General features: G+C 36.5%; 1 protein-coding gene across 3 annotated transcripts in view; it reads left to right on the top strand.

Annotated features, from left to right (window-relative positions):
* Window positions 1-18,525, top strand: part of ATG10 (autophagy related 10) — a 215,337-nt gene that overhangs the window by 146,623 nt on the left and 50,189 nt on the right. For all 3 annotated transcript variants that reach the window (XM_041752105.1, XM_041752104.1, XM_041752103.1), the window contains exon 5: window positions 7,703-7,800. In XM_041752105.1, the coding sequence (XP_041608039.1) occupies window positions 7,703-7,800 (98 nt within the window). The remainder of the gene's footprint in view (window positions 1-7,702; window positions 7,801-18,525) is intronic.

Genomic DNA, 18,525 nt, shown 5'->3' with positions numbered 1-18,525 from the left:
TAAGATTTTATTTATTTATTCATGTGAGAGAGAGAGAGAGAGAGAGGCAGAGACACAGGCAGAGGGAGAAGCAGGCTCCCTGCAGGGAGCCCAACGTGGGACTCGATCCCAGGTCTTCAGATCACACTCTGGGCTAAAGGTGGTGCTGAGCCACCCGGGCTGCCCTTTGAGGTACTGCAGTTTGAAGAGAGCCAGGAGTCCAAAAATACTGAGTACTGGGATGCCAGACCAAGAGGTTGGAATCAAAGCCACAGAACACTTTGTATAGAGTGTCTTCTGTTTTACAACCAGAAGACTTAACATTATAAATATTCATCTGGTGATTTGGTCCTTGGAATGCTGATGAATAGGGAATATCTCAAAGCTGATGTCTCAGGGTGCCTGAGTGGCTCAGTTGTTAGGTGTCTGACTCTTGTTTTTGGCTCAGGTCATAATTTCAGGGTTGTGAGATCCAGCCACAGGTCAGTCTCCAAATAGCTGTGGGGGGCGGTGGGGAGGAAGGAGGGGAGTCTGCTTGAAGATTCTCTCCCTCTGCCCCAACGCCTGCTCACTCTCTGTTCCTTTCTTTCTCTCCAATAAATAAATCTTAAAAAAAAAAAAAAAGTTGATGTCTCAGATATCTTGTGGATCCAATGTTGCTTCACTTGGGACATTTTCTGATTAAGAGATTCCTCATTAGGTTTATATGTACTTCTACTAGGTAAGTGTTTAACTTAAGTGACAGTTTATAGCATCACCTGCATTATTATCAGTTATCTAACATAGTATGTGGACAGTTTATAATTACTCAAAATTACACTTCTTTGTCCTCTTTGCCGTATTTCTCATAAAAATAGATTGCAACATACATAGACTTTCTCATGTAATTAAAAGATGTCTTACATTTGTTTTTACTCCAATTACTAGACAAATATATAACACTTAAAAGATTTGCACTGGGTAATTTAAAAAATACATAACGATTAAGCAAGACTTTCAAACCACTTATTTGGGCTGTATTCGTTAGATATACCTGGTTGTAAATAATTAATGGAAAGGTAGAACTTAGAGTCAACTGATTGCGTTAGAATGACAAAATGAGGAATGTCTACCTCATTTTGGTGTTAGTGGTGAAAAATGAGGCTCCGCCTTCTACTTATTTTTGAATTTCTCTCCCAAATTTGAAGTATGTTTGGATGCTGAAAAATCATATATCCACTATGTCTCCATCTACTTGATACTATAGATTTATATAAATATGGGTTTTTAAAAAATATATAAATTGTGATTTTTTTATCATGATTATTCAGTCATTATTCTTAGTAATAATTGTGCTATTTGCTCTAGAAATAATATTGAATGTTCATCTCTCCAATCATTGGAAAATATTTTTTGCAGAAGACATGAAGATATCTGTGGCATGTGGAGATGAACAAAGGAAATCAGAGCTGGATGTTGCCCTCAAGGAGCATATAGTCTAATGAAGGAAACAAAACAAGTCTGAAATTCACTGTAACAAGTAGAATATATTAAGAGCCATAATAGGGATCCCTGGGTGGCGCAGCGGTTTGGCGCCTGCCTTTGGCCCAGGGCGCGATCCTGGAGACCCGGGATCGAATCCCACGTCGGGCTCCCGGTGCATGGAGCCTGCTTCTCCCTCTGCCTGTGTCTCTGCCTCTCTCTCTCTCTCTCTGTGTGACTATCATAAATAAATAAAAATTTAAAAAAAATTAAAAAAAAAAAAAGAGCCATAATAGAGGTAAAAATTGCCACCAGGCAGAGTAGATTGGTGGTTGCCAAGAGCTGGACAATAGGAAAAATGAGGAAAAAATGATCTGTCCAAGGGTACAGATTTCATTTATAAGATGAGTAAGTTCTGGGGATCTAAAAATGTATACCATGGTATCTGTAGTTAACAACATGTAATATCATACACTTGAAAGTTACTAAGAGAGTAGATTTTAAATGTTCTATCTACACAAACACACACACACACACTATGTGAGGTGATGGATGTGATGACTAACATACGGTGGTAAATGTTTTCTAATATACATGTGTCAAATCATGTTGTACACCTTAAATTTACACAATGTTGTATGTCCATTATATTTCAGTAAATCTGGGGAAAAAATTGCTACTAGGGCTCAGAGGACAGAAATTATCTTGAGCTGCAGTGATCAGGAGACACTGGGGCTGCACGTTGGATTTGTCCATGCAGTGATGAGTGAAAGGGCAAGCCAGCCTAGTAAGATACCCAGGACAGGGGCTCCTGGGTGGCTCAATTGGTTAAGTATCTGCTTTAGCTCAGGTCATGATCCCAGAGTCCTGGGATTGAGTCCTGCGTTGGACTCCCTGCTCAGTGGGGAGTCTGTTTCTCTCTCTCCCTCTTGCGCTCCCCCGACCTGTGCTCTCTCTCTGCCAAATAAATAAATAAATAATTTTTAAAAACCCCTAAAACCCAGGAAAGGCAAGATCCTAGATACTCTGAGGTTAGGCAGTGTGGGTGCAGACTACCAGTGATGAGAACAACAGCACAACTAATACATGTGCATTGCTTTAAATGGTTTGCTGAGAGCTCCTGGGTACAGAGACATTGAGTATAGTGGTGAAGGTGCAGGATCTGGAACCAGAAAGCCTTGGTTCTGATTCCTAGCTGTGCGACTAACTGCATGTCCTGGGGAACAATTATTAAACTTTTTGTTTTCTTTCATCTGGAAAATAATTGAGATAGTAATAATAATACTAGTAATACCTACCTCATAGAGTTTTGAGGTTTGTGAGCTAATATATGAAATGGGGCTTGGCGTCTAGTATCTTTCAACAATGCTAGCCGTGTTATGTATTTTGATCCTCACAATAACACGATATCCTGAAGGCACAATAACAGTGTAAGGTAGGAGCTGTGATTATCCTTGTGCATGTACATAAAAACTGAGTGCTTAAAAACAAAAACAAAAAACTGAGTGCTTCAAGGGGTTAAATGATTTATTCAAAGGTACATAAAAAATTATGGGGTTGAGATTCAAACTCTCATTTTTTTGTTGCATGATAAAGTAACCAAAATCTAAGAAACATACAAGTTAACCAATATCATATGTCAGTAGAGAGAAGTTGCCATAATCTGTATTTTTGGAATTTTCATTCAGATTTCCTGAGATTAATTAAGATTAATAAAGATATAAAGTACTAAAAAATGAATGTAAGGATAAATAAAAATGACAGAATTAGGCAGCATACTAACTGATATGAATGTACCTGAACAATTAACACTCATTTCATATCACAATGTAATTTTCTCACTGAAGCAAAAATGAATTTTCCCCTTTGGTGGAGCATCATCTCTGCCTTACTGTGGAGTATGACATGAATTTTTATATCCTTCAAAGCTCTCTTGAAGACAATATATTGAATAATGACATATTTCAGTGTGAATAATCCAACTTTTCCTTTTTATTTCTAGTGGCCACATTCAGAACATTATTCTTAAACTTACTGTAGATAATGTTTACTCTCTGCAATCTTCATTTTAGGGCTTAGGAAATTTTAGTGAAACCATGAACAATAGGATAAAGGTGACTTCAGCATGCTTTCACTACAGTTAGGTGGTACCAGTGAAATCTCTCATGCTGTTATTTGATTCATGAAAACTAATAGCCCTGAGAAATTTAATTTAGAGAGCTGCACGTTTTGAGTTATGTATAGATTACTTGACATGTAGGTTATTATTCAATTGAGAGATTTTATATGAAAATTGCTAAATTAAATGCTACTGGCAGTTGCTAAAGATTGTACTTTTTAATTATTCTATTTTTCATCCAATGTATCTTCTTCTTTTGTCATTGACATTCTAGATCGCTGACAGAGTATTCCTTTAGCTCTAATATGTATTATCATTCCAGGAGATAGAGGCACACAGTAGGCACTCAATAAACACTTGCTAAATAAATGGCCTTAATTTACCATGCTTACTTTGTGGATTGCTGCTGAAATTATTTCAGCTTCTGCTTCAATTTTTCAAGTATGCAGGGGATCTTACTGAACTTCTCAGCCTCAGTGAGATTAATGAAATTTCTAAGCATGTTAAAATTGGTGCTATCGAATATCATGGGTCTATAACTAGAGAGTTGTTGATTGAGTATGCTTATGTCTCCTCTGGCTGAGGCCAGACAGAAAAAAATAGACCCTCTTAACAGGGCATAAAGTTTCTGATTGAAGATACCTTCAACTGAACATGAAGGCATGTAATAATGTGTTTCATGAGCTTAACCAAGTATTTGTTTATGCCCACAATTTAATTTTAGGTTGAGGTTTTGGGTCTTTGGTTTTCATAAATACATAGATAGAGTCAAAATCACAAAGTTCTTTGAGTTTCTGCAATATTTAAGCTTCAGTTTTATGACGTGATTTTTGAAATATATTTGATGATCTCAGTTTAATGGCTTCAGTGGAATTTCAGAAGGTTCCCTTTGGTTTTAAAATAATTAGAATCGCAACCATATTTTGAATATATTTTATGCATCAGTAGCGTATGGCATGGTTTTGGAGATATTGCTGATTAGGTCAAATTTTTTTGTTTTAGCAGAAAAGATCACAAAACTAACTTTTGTATGTCTTTGATCATGAAGGCACGAGCTGTGACTAGACAAGTTGATGATGAAGGCTTAGAGAAAAGAACCCATATCACAGTTCATGAAGTCATTATTGTCATATCTGTATGTGAGAGCGAATATTACCTAGATCATCTGCATTGTAGATCGTCAGCAGAAGCTGGAGAGATGCACTCTTATCATAGTAGCCTGCACACGCGCTCATTTGATCATCATTAATACGTGCATTTTTAAACAGTCTCTAAATGCGTTAGAGAATGCAATCACATCTATTCACTGTTCTCTTTCTAGCAAGTGGGTAGCAGTCTTAGAAACATGCACGTAGGAGCATCACGCCTCTTTTTATGTTTTGAATTTATTATTTTTAACTCTGTATCTCTTATTCTAAGTTGACCAGATTACTTTTTTTAGGTCTTGTGCTGTAAGATGTTAACTTTTTTTCCAGTAAATTTGGTGTTATCTGAAAACTTACGTCACATACGCTCAATTCTGGCATCAAATCTAATGAAAATATTCTATTACATTTGTTCTGGGTCTTTCCACATTGTTGCTAGCTGCTCATTATTGCATTTTGTATGAATGGTTCCAGCAGAGTATGTTGGCGGTGGTAATATCCGAGCCACTCACTCCATCCTTACATTGTAGGCTGAAATATTTTAAGGAGTAAAATTAAAATCATCACTGATGGCCAGATATTAAACCAAACATTCTTCTCTAGATCTGCAAAGCCTTTATCTGTTTTGGAGGAAATAAAGTTAAGGAGGGCGTCCTTTCATTTATAATTTATTCAGTAAATATTTATAAAGCATTTGCAATGTATGAATGAAAGTTGGAACTACATGGTGGGGCTGCAGTGGTGAATGCATAGGCGCAGTCTCTACCCTCAGAGGCTGTAGGGAATGGCGGGAAGGGCACTGAGACTTGAATTCCAGCTCAGCGCAGCCAGGAGCTGGCTGCATAATTTTGGCTGATGTATATTTCCCAAGACCTTGGTTTCCTTATTTATAAAATGACTAATTACACCAGCTCTCACATTTTATTATCCTACAACTTGATTTCTTACAACTTTGACATCTGAAAATTATTGTAAAAGCTTCTTTTTATAATTTGATTATTTGGTTTACTATTTGACATTGAGGTACTTAAGATCCTATTCCCCTCTTCCAACATCAGTACACACGCACACACACACACGTGTGTGTGTGCATGTGCTTATTTTGAAGATGTGTAGTGCTTACCTTAAGGGCAAAGTTTTGCCCTGTTCTGTAAATGTGTTCAGAAAACAATATAAAACAGACACTGAAGGCAGCTTGTTTTTAACTTGTAGCTAAACATGACATTCAAATGTTAATTGGATGAATAAATCTTGTTCATTTTACAGACATGGAAATGTCAATGGAATAAAACTATTTATCACAAGATAATGGTCTCCTGTCGCCAGATAAATGCCAAGATGAAGATACTTATTGAAACTGTATCAAAATATTCTATTGCTATTTATTGAAAATAAAGGTTGAGGGAAAGTTCAACTTTTCAGGTCAAACATGAGAAATGTCCTGCCTATGGTATTAGTATATTATATCGTCAAACACAATGTGCATGGTGTAGAAACATGAGAAAATTCTAAGAAATAGTGGTCTATAAATGAATCCTTTAGCTTTCTAGTATGAGAAGTACTGCAGTGGTGCAGTGGAGGCTGGGAGGAGATACCTGCTATGTATTAAACTCTGACTGTGTGCCTGGCACAGTCCTGGGTGTGTTCACTTATGCAAGCCTGTTCACATGAACAAGATTTGAGAAGGATAATTATCCTCATTTACAGGTAAAGTTGAAAGCCAGGTAACTTGCTTTCACATAGGGCATAAGTGCCAACACCAGAGTTTAAAATTAGCGTGGGCTCCAAGTCCAGTGCTTTTCTCCTACACTGTACATCTCTACTTAAACTCCAGGAGTCTGAGTACAATACCTTTTGCTTTGGTGTGTATTTGTGTGTGTGAGAGGTATTGGGGTGGATTATTTCCCTTAGTTTTATTGCATCCAATGACCAAATACATCTTTAGGTCTAATGATTTGATATACTGATGAGTTTTCTTTAAATGCTCTTGTCCACTTGCCTGAGAAAAAGAACACACCCATAAGTTCTGAGGATTTGATAGCTCTGAATGGGCCAAGTAGCGTTCAATTTTAGTAGTAAGGCCACATTCTGTCCAGCAGTGTGCAGTTTCAAAGTCTCTAGGTAATTTCTTCTTTCTACTTTATTTTACAAATTTAAATACCTGTTTTTCTACTTGTGCCATAGTGGCTTGTTACGAATATAAGTGAATTGGTGAAGCTGTTTAAAGAAAAACAGAATTATTGTTCACTAGATATTTTCCTAATCTCTTCATGCCAATTCCTGCTCATGTCCCTCCACCCTTAACAATTCCCTTTCTCCACCTGCCACAAACACTGGATGTTACTGTCTCCCTCCTCTGGACTGTGTGAGAACTGCAGTTTTCCTCTTGGCAACAACCACTTTCTACCTAGTATTTTAGTATTAATATACTGTTGATATACTTTTCATAGCTTCCCTAATAGATGGTAGGCTTCTTACTAGGAGAAATTGTGTGCTTTCCTTTTCTCTATTCCCCATGGTACTCAACAGAGTGATTTGAACATTACAGATAGTCAATGAGAGAGTGAAAGAAGCATGTGTATGTACCGTCTTTGATTTCAGAACTAGAGGAAGTATTAAGATTTCAGAGGTATTCATAGTGCACCCTTGTGAATATGGGAGTCTGTGTACCTGGTCCTTTGCCTGTGCTTGTACCTATCAGTTTTCTCTAAAATACATTTGGACCTTATTTATTTTGTGTAATTCCTATAGGCAATGAATGAGCAGATAATTGAACTGCTAGATGGTTACAAAGGAGAGAAGCTTGAATGTTTAAATTTCCCTCAGGAAGAAAATAGTAATTCATATAGCACTCTTTTGATATATAAGTAATATGTATACTAGCAAAGATTTCTTTTTTTTAAAATCATAACATTCTTCTAGTAGTTTCAGATAAACACCAAGCACCATTGTGTCAAATGGATTACTGACCAATGGTCTTTGCCCTGTGCTTTTGCAGATGGAAGGCCTTTAGCTCTGAAGGACATATGGGAAGGAACTCATGAATGCTATAAGACTCGGCTGCTGCAGGAGCCATGGGACACCATTACCCAACAGGTTAGAGAGTATTTTTATTTTATTATATGTGATTTTTTTCCCTCTGCTGCTCATCTTCTAGTTTTCTCTCCTCTACTCTTTTTTTCCCTATTTCATTCCTCTACATCCTTACAGATTTCAGCTCAAAGACAGTTTCCTTTGAAACACCTTCTCAGAGTTCGTTTCTTTTCCTTATTATAGCTCTCAAAGCAATTGTGTGTGCTTATCACAATTTTAAATTATATATTTGGATAGTTTTCTTTTAATTAATGTCTTTCTTTGTCATTGTACTGTGCATTCCCATGTAGGCAGAACTTTTTTTTCCTCTCTCTCTCTCTCTCTCTCTGTTTTTAAAATATTTATTTATTTATTTTAGAGAGGGAGAGTGCTCAGCATGAGTGGGGTGAGGAGTGGGGGAGGGAGAGGGAGAGAGTGAATCTCAAGCAGATTCTGTGCTGAGCTCGATCTCACCATCCTGAAATCATGGCCTGAGCTGAAACCAAGAGTTCATGCTTAACTAACTGTGCCACTCAGGCACCCCTTTTTTTCTCCTTATCATGCACCCAGCACTGGCACAGCACTTATCATATAGTGAGTGCTCAATAAAAATGTATTAAGTAAAAGAGAATAGAAACTAAGTTGGCATATTCACTAAGAAGTACATGATTTAGCTTGTGTTACCTACAGTGCTTCAGAGTTTTACTCATAGGTACATTTGCAAAAAAAATTAACTTCTGATTAATAATAGATTTTCAATAGCAATCTGAAAAAAGTAGAGAAAATACATCTGCAAAAGTAGATATAAAAACTGGATTTGCAAAAGTAGGGAAAAATAGATCTGTCAATCATATAAGTCATTATTACTGCCTTGCTAAAATCAGCAGTTAATTATTTTAGAAATTTAAGAATACTCATCACCTTGCAACCAATCATGGTCTCCTTAAAAATAATTTTTACTTATATAAAAAAACTTATTTTTTCCCAGCCTCTGTTAAGCTTAATCAAAGCTTCCTTTAAAAATGATTTTATCAGCCATTTAGAATTTTTATGCCCTCTTATGTGTTTGATCATAATAATGACAATTTACCTCCCAATCAACGTAAGAATCCTTAGCATCTTGTAAGTAGTTCTTTGACAGTGACTTCAAATGACCATTTTCTAGGTTTTAATTGAGGACAAAACTAGGTTTAAATACATGCATATTTCACACAGCCCCTAGAGTTAGTCCTTTCCTTTCCCTTCCCACCGTTGCCCTCTTAGATAAAGTCCTATAGCCTTACCTGGAACAATTAGTAAGGCCTCACACCTCTGGTCTTCTGCTCCTTCCTTCCTGCCCCTACCCTTTGTCACATCCTCCTAACCATGATACACATATCTTGCCTGTGCACAGACCTGCAGTAGCCATCCAAAGGCCTGTGACATGTGGTCTCAGTGCCTCACCTGGGCTCCAGTGGCTGCCACTCCCTTGCTCCAACCTGCCCTTTCAAACTTATCTTTTACTCCACTGCACACAGGCTCAGCTCCTGCCAGCCATGGCTGTTCATTTCCCAGAAGCCGTTCTGTGCAGTTTGTTCTTGGAATTCTTTCCAAACTTAATGTCTTCCTGTTGCCTTTGTTCTGTCTTTATATTTCCTCTTTGTTCTCTCATGATTCTTTCTTAAGACCACTTCAGGTCACAAAAATGGCCCCCTCTGAAATCCCAGTTCTGTAGACTGTAGGCATGGGGTTGCTATGAAGAAAAATAATGAGATATATAAGAAAATCCATCATGAAGATTTTTGGCAAGAACATTTTATTTTATCAAAGCGTTTTAGATTAACCTTTAAGTATCAAGGTGAGGGACACCTGGGTGGCTCAGTGGTTGAGCGTCTGCCTTTGGCCCATGGCATGATCCCGGGATCCAGGATGGAGTCCCACATTGGGCTCCTTGCAGGGAGCCTGCTTCTTCTTCGGCCTGTGTCTCTGCCTCTCTCCGTGTCTCTCAAGAATAAATAAATAAAATCTTTTTAAAATAAAGTGTCAAGGTGAATGCTAAGAGTTTCAGCTTCCAGTGTCCTGCCAGTGACCACAGGCTATCTAAAAATGTATACTGTAGTGTCAGAATCCACAGGACCCAGAAAATGTTTGGTTGTAAGAGTCAAGGAAGATGGCAAAGGTTAGAGGCAAAAGATAGATGGCAGAGACATCCAAAAACACATATGTATGTAACTTTAGTGCCTTTTTTCTCTGCTCCTTTTCACTTACATTTTGCATTATGTTCTTGAGCCCATTTCTCATCCTTTCCCTTTTACTATCACTAGCAGTCCTGTTATTTATTTCAGTGCAAGCCTATAGCACAATTTCTGGTGATCTATGTCATTTTGGGTTTTAATTCTGTGTGTTTGTGTTTTGACTTGTGACATTTGAACAAGACTGAACTCAACTGTATGTTCTTAGTTTCCTAATATGATGTTGCCAATAGATATCTTGCTATTGATAGAACTAAGTTGTTAAACCAACCAAATGAACCAATCTGTGCATTGATTGCTTTTAAAGGAATTGACTAATATCTTTTAATTTGTAGACACTTACATGTTGTGTAGACAGCCTGTTAGTGGACCATCTTTTCCTACCTGTCATAGTATAGTAGTAGTGATCAAATCAAACCACAATACGCATTATTATTTCTAACACTCAAGTGTGTGGCTAACTTAATGGGAGAAATAGTTGATATAACCAAACTACAACACAACTGTAGCATTTAAATATTCCTTTGGGATTTGCCTTATGGGGATTAATCTGTGGACAGCTTTCCCACTTTTGACAACAAACTTTGTTTAAGATTTAGAATTGCTCATCACAGTGCATATGCAGGCGTTAAAAACTTAGGGAAACTCACTTGTCACCATTGCATTACTTGGCATTTGAAAGTCATCATGAACCATCTCTTTTTGTGGTCTTGGCTTTTAATCCCAGATTAGTTAATGGTTTGGTATTTACGTGCTCTTCTTTGCTTGAGATCTTGGAGAGAGTAGGTCTTCATTTTTGTAAAGCCACTTGTGGAGAAAAAGTAGAGTGTCCTCAGTGGGGTGAATGGGAGGTTGCACTAGGGGAGAATGAGCTGATACAATATTGGTGGCACCAAACAGTAGATAGCATTTTGCAAAATTACACTAAAGAACCATTAGCTTGCAGACTGAACATGATAATAATATCCTGTCCTTCAGAGTGGCTTAAAAACAAAAGCAGCCTTCGCGCAATATAAAATGCATTTCACTTCATTTCCAGGCTTGATTGTACTCGTATAGTTTGTTGCTCTTCATCTTTAGTAATCACACTTCTGTTCTCTGAGCATTTGTCTTGATGATAAGGACCTGTTCATGTCAGATATGAACCCTCTCTTTTGATGACAAGCCACTAATGAATCTCATACATTTGATTATGGTGATTACTTACCTGCTTCTGTCCAACATTACGAATTACCTATTATTTCAACCCTGTAGCCTAATAAAGAACTTCTGAAAGAAAGTTAACAGATGCCTACGTTGGATCTGCCCAAATTGGTACAGTGAATGTTTCAATAATAATTACTTGCAGGTGTGGGCTGTATGTTTTAGGTAAAGAGCCCCTGCAATCTTGGCTCAGACTAAAAGTCATAAGATAAGAAAGCATACCTTGAATTTTGCTTGAAGATGTTTGTATTTATGTATGTGGGTGTGTAAACAGTCAGATAAGTAATTTTTTTTACTGTTTTCTTGTTTTTAAGCTTTATATTATGGAAAATTATAAATATATACAAGAGTAAGGAAAATACTATAATAATATATTTGCAAACTAATGGCCAGTCTTATTTTTTTAGTATCTCACCCAATCTGGAATTTTATTTTATTTTATTTTATTTTAAGATTTTATTTATTTATTTATTCATGAGAGACACAGAGAGAGAAAGAGAGGCAGAGACACAGGCAGAGGGAGAAGCAGGCTCCATGTAGGGAGCCCGAAGTAGGACTTGATCCTGGGTCTCCAGGATCACACCCTGGGCCAAAGGCGGTGCTAAACCACTGAGCCACCCGGGCTGCCCCTAATCTGGAATTTTAAAAAGCAAATCCTAGACATCCTATCTCATTCATTCAAATTTAAGTATATATCTTTAAAAGATAAGGGCTTTGTACCAATTTTTATAGCAGCTTTATCCATGATTGCCCAAATGGAAACAACTCTGATGCCCTTCAGACCATGGAGATTAAACAAAATGGTACTTCTTACTAGGTAATCCTATTCAGTAATAGAAAGGAACCAACTACTGATATGCTGAACAATGTGGATGAGTGTTCAGAGAATTATTCTGAGTACAAAAAGGCAGTCCAAAAGGTTGTGTAGTTTATGATTCCACTTATTTTGAAATGACAAAAATATAGATTAGAGAAGGGATTTGTTGTTATTGGGTGTTAGAGAAGGAGTTATAAGTGGGACAGAAGAGATTGTGGCTATGCAAGGCAACATGAAGGAACCAATGGAAATGTAGCAATGGGAATGTCCTATATCTGACTTTATCAATGTTAGTATCTTGTTGTGGTATTGTACTATTGTTTTGCAAGGTGTTACCACTGGGGAGCTGGTGAAGGATATGAATAATCTTTCTGTATGATTTCTTACAACTGCATTTGGAATCTATAGTTATCTCAAAATAAAAAGCTTAATTAAAAAGAGGTAAGGACTTGGGACTCCTGGGTGGCTCAGCGGTTGAGCGTCTGCCTTTGGCTCAAGGCGTGATCCCGGAGTCCTGGGATCAAGTCCTGCATCAGTCTCCCTGCATGGAGCCTGCTTCTCCCTCATTCTGTGCTCTACCTCTCTCTCTGTGTCTCCCATGAGTGAATAAATAAAATCTTAAAAAAAAAAAAGGTAAGGACTCTTAATAAACATAACCACATTTCTGTTATCACAAAAAATTGTTAGTAATTTCTTAATATCATTAAATAACCAATTGATGCTTAAATTTCCACAATTTTAAAAATTTTTTTACACTTTCTGTGAATCAGGATTCAAATAAGGTTTATACATTAAAATGGTTAGCATCTCTTCAGACGTTTGAAACAAAGATTCTCATTCCTCTCTCTTTTTCCTTATAAATTTTTGTTGAAGAAACAAGGTTGTTTGTACTGTAGTATTTGTAGTCTGTTTTGTTTATTTCCTATTAATATCTGGTGGTGGTTGGTGTATTCCTTCCTGAGTTTTCCATAAACTGCTAGTTAGATCTGGAGGCTTGATCAGATTCAGGTTTGTTTTGGGGGGCAATACTTCATAGGTGATTTTGGATACTCTTGTCAAAAGGCACATAATGTTTGGTTATTGTTCTTTTTTGTGGTGTTAGCAGCCATTCATGATTACTGCCTAGATCCATTAACTCATTAGGGTTTGCAAATGGTGATGCTCTAATTCCCTCACTCATTATTTATTAATTGAACTGCTTTCTAACAGCAGTTTCCCTCACCAGCTTATTACTTGAGGTATGCTTGTATAGAAAGTGCAGGATAAATGTTTCTAGCTTTTAAGATAATGAGCTGGTTCTCTAGCGTCCAAAGGTGACCAAGAAAGTTTTCTTGTGTATCTTTGTGGACTCATGAATATAAATGTTTTATGCATTTCAGTTCATTATAGTAATTATCTTTATTGTTGCTTGATTGTTGCAATGACATGGATGAAACAATGCTAAGTGAAATAAGTCAGTCAGAGAAAGAAAAATGCCATATGATTTCACTCATATGTGGAATTTAAGAAACAAAACAGATGAACGTAGGGGAAGGGAAGGAAAAATAAAATAACAGAGAGGGAGACAAACCATAAGAGACTCTTAACTGTAGGAAACAAACTGAGGGTTGCGGGAGGGGAAGTGGGTCGGGGGATGGGATAACTGGGTGATGGGCATTAAGGAGGGTACATGAGGGATGCCTGGGTGGCTTAGTGGTTGAGTGTCTGCCTTCGGCTCAGGGTGTGATCACGGTGAGGGGATACAGTTCCGCATTAGGCTGCCTGTGAGGAACTTGCTTCTCCTATCTGCCTCTCTCTCTGTGTGTGTCTCTCATGAATAAATAAATAAATAAAATCTTTAAAAAGAAAAAGAAGGGCACATGATATAATGAGCACTGGGTGTTGTATCCAACTAATGAATCACTGAATTCTACCTGATAATACAGCTGATAATACAGCATGTTACCTAAATTGAATTATTTTTATTTTTATTTATTTTATTTTTATTTATTTTATTTATGATAGTCACACACACACACACACACAGAGAGAGAGAGAGAGAGAGAGAGAGAGAGAGAGAGGCAGAGACATAGGCAGAGGGAGAAGCAGGCTCCATGCACTGGGAGCCCGACGTGGGATTCGATCCCGGGTCTCCAGGATCGCGCCCTGGGCCAAAGGCAGACGCTAAACTGCTGCGCCACCCAGGGATCCCCCTAAATTGAATTTAAGTAAAAAAATTTTTTTTAAGTCTCCTTAAGTTGGCTCCTGAGTTATTTTGATATAACCCAAGTAGCTCTGAAAGCTTCTTGCTTTTTGGTTTGACAAGTTGTTGCACATTAATATTGTGCAAATCATGCCCTGACTTACCCCTCCATTTTCCAAGGAGGCTTGCTTTCTTTCAGAGCCTTTATCAAGGTACTGGAACCAGAATGAACACCACTGCTTTCTAGCTGTATGAACGTGGGCAGAAATCAAAAACTCTCTGTGTCTTATTTTTCCATTAAAGATTATGGCAATATTTACATAGGATTGCTGGGAAGACTGAAAAAGAGGGCTGCATACAAAGCTCAACCGGTGTCTTATCTCCCTTCAGATATTTTCTAACACCTGAACTGTGCACTTTAAATTTGGAAACCAAGACTTTGGAGGTACTTTATTTTGTGATTCCACAAGGCTGTCTGAGTACGAGTAAATGAATGGGATTGGATGGATAAAGTTGAAAAAAAATTTGTTATATTTCCTCATGTGACACAAATACTATGAGAGAACTGAATTAAATGTTTGCGGGGAGTAAAGAGGAAACTGTGCAATATATATTTTACATATCCCAAATACCATTAATTTCATTTTGAAGACTTCATCATGTCTAAAACATGCAAAAATATGGTAATTAATTTCAGTGAGTTTTCATTTTTTTTCCCATCATAAATCTCTCAGGGTAAAAAAAAAGACACAAAACAAAACTCAAACACAACAAAAAATAAAACTCCTCAGGTACCTTTTGGTGAGTAGATTGCTTTTGACTCTCGGTGATGCAGGAAGCCACTGGTTAAGGAGTCTTAAATAATGAAGCTTGATATGTTGCCTAGTGATTTATAATGATGGCTGATAAACTGATGATTTAATTGTGCTTCCTCTTGTAATAATCTTAAGTGCTCAAGTGAAGTTCCAGTGATTGGCTTTCTTCTGAACTCAGTCTCCCTGGAGTCTTTAGGCATCTCTTTTACACAACATCCGATAACTGACTTTTAACTGCTCCTATTTTAAATAATACAAATCAATTAAAACACACAGCTGTTTAACAAAACTTCTCCGTGTTGGTATAGGTCTCGGTGGGTATTTCCTGATGGCTCATAATGACATCAATTTAGTGCACCTGGTAGGATCTGTGTGAACTGGAAGTGGCTTAATTCTTAAATGACAAGAAAATTAAGAAGCCTTTTATGGATTGCTGCTGCTGCTTGAGAATCCCTGCCAGCACCACTGTAGACTCTTCCATGGTGAAGTTTTATTTAAATGGAACTACAGACATCATGTGATTGTTTTCTCTGTAATTTGCTGCTAATTTGTTGATTCTGGGTTTCCAGATATTCGTTCTGGACATTAATAAGTCACTTCCGTGGATAGGTTTATAGTGCCGTAATCTATCTTGCAGACTTTTTATAGAAACTTTCTAATGTTTTACCAATACTCGATGATTCTAGCACATTCTACTGTCTTAGGAGAGTGAAATATGCATTCATCACTTGTATCTCGTTTTCTTTGGTGTTTTAGGGTAATGATGACAGTGCTATTTTTCTCTATCTTTATTAGTAATTATTTATAGAGTATTAGTCTGCACATGGATTGTGACTTTTAATATTTACTGAATGCTGATGCTGTGAGTACTTCACTTTCCATATTTTTTAAAAAACATCAATTCAGAAATACCCACTGTCACTCACACTTCATTGTGCTTCTCTTGTTTTGGGGGTGAAAAACACATTTTTCTAAGTTTTGCTTGTTCCTCAGACTTTCTTTACATTAAGAAGTATATGAAACTTTGTTCTCATGATCTTCGACTAAATAATTAATTTCTTTCAAAATTTTCTTTGAGTTTATACCCTGGAATGTTTTTGGAAAGCCTTAACTTTATCCTAGGTGCTCATTAGGCATTGGTATGATATTACTTTCTTACCCAGCTTTTCTTTTTTATAGTTTTCTGGCCACTAACCACCAAGTAAGTGTTCAAATTAATCTAAGTAATAGTGGGGGGTAATTTATTATGTAAGATCCTTGTCTTAAATTAATTTCTAAGATGTTTTGTTTTATTCCATTTTAATGAGAGTTGAAGGTAACTAAACAAGATATATATATATTTTGTAAATAACCAGCTTATCCTGATATATTTGAGTTTCACTTCTCTAAAATGAAATTTATTTCACAATGTAATAAAAACAAGAAACTGGTTAATGTACTTTGTTATATGTATATCTGGTTGAGCAGAGTATGGCTTAACTTTTTAGCATCAAAGTTGCACTTTTGACTTAGCAAATGCCTTGAATTTATATGAGGGCTTTCAGAATTTCCCAGCATTTCATTGATCCTGAAATTTCTATTTCTAAAAAAGGAGAAGCTTATAAATATAAGAATAAAATACCATTTAAAATATTTATAATTAATTTTAATATTATTCATCTTAGTACATTTCATTTTGATAATTACCTACCATCAATTTTAATTTTTAATAAACATCTTAGTTCCAAAACTTTACATTTGAGGAATATTTATACTCTCGTTTCTGGTTTTTGAGAAAGATTGTTGGTGGGTAGGTGGAAAAGCAGCAGCTATAGGCAAGGAGAGAAGCCTGGGAGAGCAGAAAGGCTGGCACAGGACCCAGAGAAGGAAGAAGATAGACACTGCAGAAACACTTATCCAGACAGGTCTTGAGTCCTCTGTAAGAGTATAAGCTTCCTAAAAGAGGTGCTATTTGTTTTATCTTATTTTTGGCACAATGTAATTTGTATGATACATACATACCTATCATATACATACATACTATGTCATACAAATTACACATGACATACATATTATACCATGCAATTATTGCACATTTTTTCATTCCACCTCCTAGCCCCTTCAGCTCCTTTTTCTCATCTGTTGTTTTCCTGATTCTTTCCCATGTGAACTGTTACATTCATTCCCCATATTTTATTTACAGTTTATATTGTATGGTTTATAACTTGGCCATTAAGTAGGTATAATACCAAAGTATATAAAGTATGTGTGCAAGTCATTCCAATTATTGTATTACATGCTGATATTTTTTTCAGTATATTAATTTGTTTTTACTTCTCTCCAATCTGAATTTCAAAAATATCTCAAGTGGTGTAGACATACAGTCTAATGTAAGAGTAATGCATATACTATAACCACCAAAGCAAGTGAATAAGAACTAAATGGTGGAGAGGAAAAGACAATTGTAGCAGAAAAAGTTAAGCTACAGGTCATTTCTGAGTTTTCTCGAACAACGAGTAACAGGGAAAACCAATTAAATCCATTGTTTTTATTCTGTTGTGGAAGGAAGGAGACAAGTTTATCAACAGAGACAAAATTTTCTTGTGTTAAATTTTAGGAAGACAATTTTACAAATATGAGAAGCTGGTCTCTTTTATAAATACCACTTAAACCAACGTTAGGAGATGGGGAGGGAGTGATGTCCAATTGTAGTTGTGTGAGAGTTACAGTAATATATATTGTGTGTTTCTCTTTATATAGCAAAGGCCCTTATTAGCAACTTACTGTTTAGAATCAGCCTGGAGATGGATGTTGAGTGCTTGAAAATTTTTTTAAACTTGAATGCCTTTAAACCGGATATATGCTCTGTAGTTAATCATGGTCAGTTGCTTTCCTTATTGCCTCATGCCTTGTCTATACTTATTTACTTTATGTATCTTCTAAAGATACAAAGAATGAGCTTAGAAATTCTGTGTGATTCTGAATTTGTGACTTTTTTTTAAGATTTTATTTATTTATTAATGACAGTTACAGAAAAAGAGAGAGGCAGAGACACAGGCAGAAGGAGAACAGGCTCCATGCAGGGAGCCCGATGAGGGACTTGATCCTGGGACTCTGGTATTATGCCCTGAACTGAAGATAGACGCTCAACCACTGAGCCACCCAGGCGTCCCTGAATTTGTGACTCTTGGTATGTGCTTTAAACTGTCCTCAGATAAAAGTGCTATCATCTGGGCTTGCATTTTTAAGAATTGCTATTTTTTTTCTAATTAACAAAAGTAATACCTACTGATGATTTTTAACAAAATATAGAGTAGCAAGAAGCAAGGAAAAAGTACTCATAATCTCAAACATTCAGTGGTGCCATTGTTAACCTTTCAGTGCATAGCTTTCTATACATATGTATATTTATTTAACTATATATACATACGTAATATATATCTATATATGTATATTTTATATATAAATATACACAAATACAAATGAGATTATACTATGCACTGGATTTCTGAAATTTACATC

Source organism: Vulpes lagopus, chromosome 4 (assembly GCF_018345385.1).
Source record: "Vulpes lagopus strain Blue_001 chromosome 4, ASM1834538v1, whole genome shotgun sequence".
Taxonomy (NCBI): Eukaryota; Metazoa; Chordata; class Mammalia; order Carnivora; family Canidae; genus Vulpes; species Vulpes lagopus.
The sequence above is the reverse complement of the archived record's forward strand: the minus strand, read 5'-3'. Positions and strand labels throughout refer to the sequence as shown.